General features: G+C 65.9%; 1 protein-coding gene across 1 annotated transcript in view; it reads right to left on the bottom strand.

Moving 5' to 3' along the window:
- The window catches only part of LOC109315407 (FXYD domain-containing ion transport regulator 6-like), a 37193-nt gene that overhangs the window by 4947 nt on the left and 24499 nt on the right, over positions 1–7747 (bottom strand). Inside the window, 6 exon segments of the mRNA XM_019543082.1 lie at positions 2172–2191; positions 4381–4428; positions 5310–5346; positions 5701–5775; positions 5959–5997; positions 6397–6459. Of these exon segments, the coding sequence (XP_019398627.1) occupies positions 2172–2191; positions 4381–4428; positions 5310–5346; positions 5701–5775; positions 5959–5997; positions 6397–6454 (277 nt within the window). The 5' untranslated portion in view covers positions 6455–6459.

Genomic DNA, 7747 nt, shown 5'->3' with positions numbered 1-7747 from the left:
GTGCCCTCCCACGCCCTCCCCTGCGCGAACTCGGCACTAACTCGGGCGCCTGTTTACGCAGCCTGTTCGCGCGGCTCCCTGGGGCTGGGCCAAGTAGGAGCCTTGGCGGGGGCACAGCGGGCTTCACCCGCGCGTCTCTCGCCGCTCCAGAGCCTGCCTGAGTGTGGCTGCCCTGATGCCTGCCATGTGCTGTTCACGGGGGGCAGGTATCTGGGGGTCCCGTGCCAGGTCCCCGGGTCCCAGGCAGGCCACAGCAGGAGCGAGCAGAGTAACTCATGGCCGCTGGACTCCCCCTCCTTGCACGGCGCACGCGAGCGAAGCTGTCGCCGAGTCCTGCTGTTCTCATCTGAAAGGAGGCTTAAAAGCAGCCTCTGTGTTGTAGGGACGTGTGCCCCAAAGGGGCTGTTTCCTTAAGTGTTTCCAAGACAGCAGGAGCAACGAGGTGTAAAAACCGAGCTGCCTTTGCAGGTAAAAGCAGACCCTGCAGCGATACCGCTTGATCCTTCCTGCCTCGGTGGTGGCCCCTCGGCTCGGGAGAGCCATTAAGCAGAAGGGAGGTACTGAGGTTTCTAGGGGAAGGTAAGGGCAAACCAGGCTGGGAGGGGAGGGAGCGGCGCTGCCAGGGAGAGGATGGGAGCCAGGCCCCGTGAAACTCCCAGGGCCGGCACGCGGCACGCAGGCAGCGCTGCAGGAAGCACAGCCTCCGTCCACGGCCCACCCGAGCCCTCTGCACCTTTCCAGCCAGGACAGCCCTCGAGGATCAGCCCACAGCTTTATCCCAAACCCTCCCCGCAGGGGCGGGGGCCTGCCTGGGGCCTGGCTTGCTGGAGCCAGGGAAGCACTTCTGCCCCCTCCCCTGCCTGTTGCTTGCATGGGCCGGCCCAGATGTCAGCGGTGCCCAGAGGCTGTTTGTGCCACGCACGGGCTTCGGGCTTTGCAGGAATTAGGTCACAACCGCCCCTCGGCCTCGCTTCCCGTCCCGGCTGTGCCGTGCTCGGCCGACGGGGAACCCGAAGTGCCCGTCTGCAGGGACCCTCGCATTAAAAGGCAAGACTGGTGCCCGGTGAAGACAGCAGGGTGAAGCGCACAAGGCTTTGCGGTGCACAGCAGCTCGAGGCCGACCTGCCGAGGCATTTCGGCAGCCTCAGTCCAAATGATCCAGGCTGGAGCGGAAAGACCTCGATCTGCTCACGGGAACGACGCACGCGGGCAGTCACCCCCCGCCGCGTGCCCCGGGGTGAGGCTTTGCCCCATGGAGGCTGGAGCTCAGGGGCCTGATGCCCCTCAGCACACCCCGTAACACACTCGGGGAAGACTGCCCTGTACCACCAGAGATGCGAGCCTCCACATCTCCCGAACGGGCTCCAGACCGCAGAGCCGCTGGCAAGAGGAGCTGCTCCTGCTCTGACCCCATTGCCTGCCACAGGGCACAAAGCAGGCAGAGTCACTAAGGTAGAAATGATATTTTATTCTTCTTTCCCCTTAGGTTCTGGGTCACAGCACAAAATGCAACAGTCCTGTATCACAGCAGCACAGTTGGCCTATTTTGGAATGAACACACACAGCTGGGCTAGGTGAGTTGGAGTTCACAACACTCAGATTTCGCCATTTTCTACACGGACGACTTGAAATCTCGTTATACCGACTGCACACTACAGACACCGAAGTCACTCTGAACACAGGACGCGTGACGGACGCACAGCTAACACACGGGGCTGGGCTGGGAGGCACGCGCTGGTTTGCCCGCTCAAATCTGTGGTGCATAACTGAGAGGGGAAGGACCAGAGCACGGCCTGGACACAGCACGGGGTACACAGCACGTGCTCGGCCTCGTGCCTGCGGACAGCATGTAGAGCATGTGCTTCCCACCTCCACGGCCGTGGGGGGGACGCGGTGCTGGGACTGGGGCCAGGGGTTCGGACCCCCGCCTGTGCAGGAGGCTGGGGCAGCACAGCAGGGAGAGGCAAAGGGGAGCCCCTCTCTCAGAACGGACCCCAGCCTGCGTGGAGGGTCTGGAGCTGGCTTTCCTTTCCTCTTCTCACCCCATCCCTCCCCTCCTGTGGGCTCGTGCGTCTCCGGGACCCTCACAGCGTGGCGCCGGACTGGGCTTCTGCACAGCTGCGTATGGCCGAAGCCCCAGGCCAGCCCACAGCACCCCTTCCCCTGCTGACGCCCTCTGGGGCTGGGAGCCCTCCTCAGCGGTGTGGGGCAGCCCCCAGCCTGCAGGAGCTCTGCCCAAGCCCTGCAGCTTCAGCAGCCGTCCAGCCCTGGCAGAGGGGGCAGCTCGGGGGCCGAACCAGCAGCAAGGGCCCAGTGCCCTGGGTGCGGCAGAAAATCCCACTGGCATCAGCCGGGCATGGCACTCCCTGGAGCCCTGTCCTGGCTTAGCAAGGAGAGAGACAGCTTCGGGACAGCTGCCTTTAGCCCTTAGAGATGGTTCAACCTCCCCCCGCAGTGCCTGCGGGGCCCCGGGCAGGAGCTGCCATGCCAGGGAGCAGGGCTGGTCTTGACTCTGGGGCAAGTGGGGCAGGAGGACCAGGCCCAGGCTGCCTTCAGAGAGCTCGCCCCGGCTGCAGGTGCAGGCTGCACCATGCAGGCAGCTGGCTCATGCGCTCCCCCCTCACCGCCTGCGTGGATGCCTCACAGCTAATGCCCTCAGCATGCACGCTGCACACCCGCGCATTGACAGCCAAGGCACCAGCACAGGTGCCACGAGGAGGGCAGGGCCGCTGGAGCGGTACCGCGCATGGCCGGGAAGTCCCAGGGTTGCAGCTGCCTCCAAGCGTGGGGGCAGCACCCAGCCCTGAGACTCCCCAGAGCCCGGGGCCTCGCCTGGCTCTCGGCTTTGCTGGATGGAAAATGGAGACTCGGATCAGAGTTTGGGTTCACACTGCCCCCTCCCTGCACAGGCCGGGGGCTAGGCCCGTCCGCGCCGGGCAGATTCCCCTTCCCCAGTGAGAACTGAGCGCGGCCAGGCCACAGCGGCCCAGCCCCAGCCCCAGCCCAAGGGCCCACGCTCTTTCCGACCGGTGGGTCTGTCACCTCCAAGAGGCAGGCTCGGGGACAGGACGGGTCCATGAGGGCACTGGGAGGGAGGGAGCTGGCCTCTGACCAGTGACTGCATCCGTGTGGGTCTGGACGGTGGAGGGGAGCCATCCCCCAGGGCCCTGCACGCACCCAGCTCCTGCTTTGCAAGGAGGGCTCCATATCCGCGAGCGAGGACGGTATCATCGTTGATTATACAGCACCATCCACGCTCGTGGCGCTTCCCAACCCTGGCCAAGTAGAGGTCCCTGCCCCCAGGACCCTGCCTTGCCGTCGAGCCAGGTTAGTGGGAGCCCTGGGATGCGGCCCAGCATCCCAGTGCCGAGAGACGCCCCTGAACAGCCTCTGCCCCCTGCGCAGGAAGGCAAAGGCCGGCTCCCCTTGCATGGGCGCTCTCGGGAGGGGGTAGGAAGCACATCCTGTCACTCTTGCGTGGCTGTGTACCACGGGAACCGCACGGGGCACGGGGAAAGAACTCACTAACACAACAGCAGCAATGACTAGTCCTAGAGGCGATGGCCATTACACACGAACATCACAGGCTACGGTGGGTGGGCGGGCGGGCGGGCGGGGGAGTCCCGCTGGGTTGGCAGCTAGAGAACCAGTGTTAAGTACACAGAGCAACACAGACACAGCTTCGTGGCATCTCCTGGGAAGGACCTGGTGCCGTCAGTTCTGTTTGCTGGCAGGTCACTCGCGTTCGGGTCTGAGCGTCTGTCCTCCGGTCTCTGGGTCTGCGGGGAGGGGACACCGAGTCAGCCGGACTGCCTGCCCCCCAGCAGTGCCGAAGGAAAGCTCGTCCTCTCACTCTGCCCCCAGGTAGCGGGAAATGCCTGCTGCCAGTCGCTGTCCCGCAGGGCAAGGAAATGCCAGGCACCTGCCTGGGCACGGGGCATCTTCTGCAGCCTGCAGTGCCCACCGCCCTGGAGCATACAGGGCCCAGCATGGGGGCCACGGCTTCACCTGAGCTCAGCCAACAAACGCAGGCCCCAGCCGACGGGGCCCAGAGCCCAAAGGCTGGGGCCTGGCTTGGTTATTTGTGAGCACTCACTCTATTTAGGCTGCTCTTTACACAGGGGCAGCTGCCCACGATCCTGGCATGCAGAGGACAGGGCTTGGGGGACGGCACTGGGCACCGCTGCCCTGGACCCCGGGCTGAGCCTTTGGGCCAAGCTCAGGGCCAGTCTGCATCTCGGCTGCCAGACTGGTCTTTAGTGGAGCCGTTCACAACTGGCCCTGCAGCCAGGCTCCCAGCATGGTCACTCCTCTAACCAGCCCTCAGCCCTGCCCCGGGTCCGGCGCCCCCCGCCATTGCCTGCAGGGGCCTGGGCTCGCCTCACCTCATGGCTCTAGTTCAGTTCTCTGCTTTTTGCGCTCCTGTTGCTGCAAAGGAAACAGAAAAAAAGTTTGCAAAATTCAGCCAAGGGGCCTCAGCCGCCTGTCCAGCTCTGTGCCCAGCCAGGGGACACCCACGCCCCCGCCAGCATCGGCAGAGGCTACGCGAAGCAGGAGTGCGAGCACGTTACCATTTGAGGCAATCAAGTTCTCAGCCTGAGCCTCCTCATCCCCCGGTGCTCTGCAAGAAGAGAAGCAGTGAGAAGAGCCGGGCAGCGCCACCCCTGCCCCACGGCAGCCCCCAGCCCCTGCGGCTCGCGGGCCTTCGCCTTCACGAGCCGGGCAGGCCCGGAGGAGAGCGACCACCTCGGCCCCGCAGGGAGGCAGAGCAGATGCGAACAGCAGCAGAGACAGGGTGGACAGAGAGCAGGAGCGTGGCCCCCGGCCGGGGGCAGCCGTGACCCGGGGTCTGCGAGCTCTCCGTCTCGGAGGCGGCCGTGGGAGAGAGGGGCTGTCCAGTGCGGCAGGCCGCCCTCCCGCTCCTTCCCCACGTGCATCTCCTGCAGGGCCGGCACGCGGCGTGCAGGCTCCCGCGTGCGCAGCCCCAAGGCCCAGGCTGCGCTTGGAAAGCCATGCAAGGAAAAGCGTGCGAAAGGGCTGGCTACGGCACTAAGCCTCGCTGGACTGACTGGCTTCCTGATGCATGCCCCAGGGAAGGGCCTCCCCTCGGACAGCCCCCACCCAGAGCAACCAACGCGGTGCCTTCCCGCGCGGGGAACGGCCGGGCCCCCCACGGCCTTGGCCCTGGGGTGGTGCAGACCCTGCCGTCCTGCATGGGTCTGAAAGCCTCGAGGAAGGCCAGCCCACCCCCACTCCCCCACTCGAGGGCAGCCACACGGCATCCTCAGGCTGGATCCCCGCACACTCACCTGGGCTTCTGGTTAAAACTGCATCTGCATCTCCTGCCTGGAAGAGGAAGAAAACCATGATGCTCAGAGAGCAGCCTCCCCCCCGCACAGCAGTGCTAGCACCCTCCCAACACGCTCGTGCCAAGCCCCAGGCCCCTGCTGCGAGGGGCGGCTGCTCCAGGCTCGGCAGACACGACTGCACCTCCAGGCAGACCAGTGACAGGACGGGGGACAGGGCATACCCAGCCCAAGCCACGGCGTGAAGACAGGATGTGGAGCTGCCCCACGGGAGCAAACCCCACGAGCCCTGTGGGTCTCTGCAGTACCCCTACCCTGAGGTCCCCGCCTCTGCCCCAGCCACACAGCTCTCCCCCGCCGTCCCGGAGCTGCGCGCCCAGCCTCGGCAACTCACTTAGTATAAGGAGGATGCCGACCAAGAACAGGACCACCGCAAACACCAGGCCGCCGATCCTCAGGTTCTGGTAATCTAGCGGGGAGAGACACGGGGTGACAACACGCCCGGTGGCTGCGGCACTCGGAAGGACGGACGCAGCCCTGTCTCACGTACACACTTGCACACACTCCTCCAGCTGCGCCAGGGGAAGTTCTGCGCGCGCACGCGCGCACACACACACACACACACACACACACACCCCCCTCTCTCTCTCACCATAGTTGAAGGGGTCTTTTTCCTTCTCCTGATCAGCAGCTGGACATGAAAAGACAAAAAGCACACAGGTGTGAGTGTGAGCGGAGTGATCACAGCCAGGCTATGGTGTCTTTGGGGGGCACCGAGTTACATGTGTCCCTTGCACCGCGGCAGCACCTGGGCCTCGGTCATGCCCGGGGGGTCGGGCACGGTGCTTCCCCGCGCGCATCTCAAAGCTGCACGAGCACTCCAGGCTCTGGCTGCGGATCCATGCTCCCATCCAGGGAAGCTCCTAGTCAGAGCAAAAGCCCCGATGCTTTCTGCACTGCGCAAACACAGGCTGGACGCCCTGAGCACCGGGGCTGGCCGGGACCCGACCCAAGCTCTCCAAGGTCTCGGCCTTGGCCCAGGGCAGGGCATTCTCCCCGCAGGGCGCGGACGGGCCGGCTGGGTACGTACCATCCGCTACAACCACCGGCACCAGCAGGGAGCACAGGAAGATCAGCACCATTTCCATGGCTGCTGGAAAAGAGGACAAAGCGAGTGACTCTTCAGAGCAGAGGACCGAGGGCAAAGCAGCAGCATGCAGGAATCAGCACGCACCACCCGCCCCACCCCCGGGACAGGGCAAAGGGGAGCTGGCGCCCGGGAAGTCGGACGTGAGGGAGGGCCCCGATCCCCCCAGCGCATTTCAAGCAGCAGCCCAGCCTGAGCCTGCCCCGTCCCAGAGGTCTACTGCCCCGAACCGCTGGAGCCGGCTGTAGCAGCGCCGTGCACGGAGGCGCCGACAGCAGCGAGGGCTCCTGGCCTGGCCTGGCCTGGGCTGGGCTGCGGCGTCGGCCAGGCCAGCAGGGCTCTGCCGGGGGCTGGCGTCTCAAGGTCACCTCCCTCGTTATGGGGATCTGGCTGGCTCCCGCCGCGACTCCCTCCCCGTCGCCAAGGTCGCTGCCGCGTGCTTTGCCCACAGCATGCTTTAGCTTGCCCCAATTAACATAGCAACTGCTGCACACTCCCGTGGAGAGCAGGATCAGGCAGGCGGGAGCTGGTGCTCCCAGCCCTAAAACCCGAATGGGCCGCGAGCCTCAGCCTCCCCGGCCCCGCAAGGTCACGGCTCAGCCGGCAGCCCAAGGCCCCAGCCAGATCCCTGCCGCCCAGGCTGGGGATGATTAATGAAGCACGGCCCCTCCTCCCCTATAGCACAGGCCCGCTATAAGCACGGAGCCATCAAGGCTGCCAGGCAGCAAGGGGATGCCCGACGTCACGGCTGGACCGGGCGCCCAGCCCCCACTCCCATGCCCTGACCGCAGGCAGACGTCCCCGATGCCCTTCGCCAGCGCCAGAGCGGGGCCGCTCTTCCCTCGCCGGGACCGAGCAGGGGAGCAACGCGCCGCGCAGCCGGGAGCCAGGCCCGAGCCCGGGCGGCGCCGGCACTGCCGCACCCAGGCTGGAGGCCGGACGTGGCGAGGTCCACCCGGGCGGCCACCAGCAGCAACCCTCGCTCGGCCCTCGTGACACGATCCAGCTGTGGAAGCGACCCGCAGGGGCACGGCAGCCCCTAGGCCAGGGCTTGACCCCCGCACCGGTAAGACGCAAGGCCAGAGCAGCCCAGCAAAGGTCCTGGCCGCGCTCCCTCCGGCTGGGCCACCGCTCTGCGCTGCCCGGGGCCGGCTGTAGCCTGGCGCCTCCGACCCAGGCCGGCCACTTCTCCTTCAGGACGGCCTTGGAGCCCTTCCCGGAGACGAAGGGCAGGAATTGTCTCAGTTTTCAGCTTCCGCAGGAACTGACACAAGTAGAGGCTTCTGGTGGAAAA

The sequence above is a fragment of the Crocodylus porosus genome, unplaced genomic scaffold (genome assembly GCF_001723895.1).
Source record: "Crocodylus porosus isolate Cpor-Errol unplaced genomic scaffold, CroPor_comp1, whole genome shotgun sequence".
Taxonomy (NCBI): Eukaryota; Metazoa; Chordata; order Crocodylia; family Crocodylidae; genus Crocodylus; species Crocodylus porosus.
Note: the sequence above shows the minus strand (reverse complement) of the source record. Positions and strands in the feature narration are given on the sequence as shown.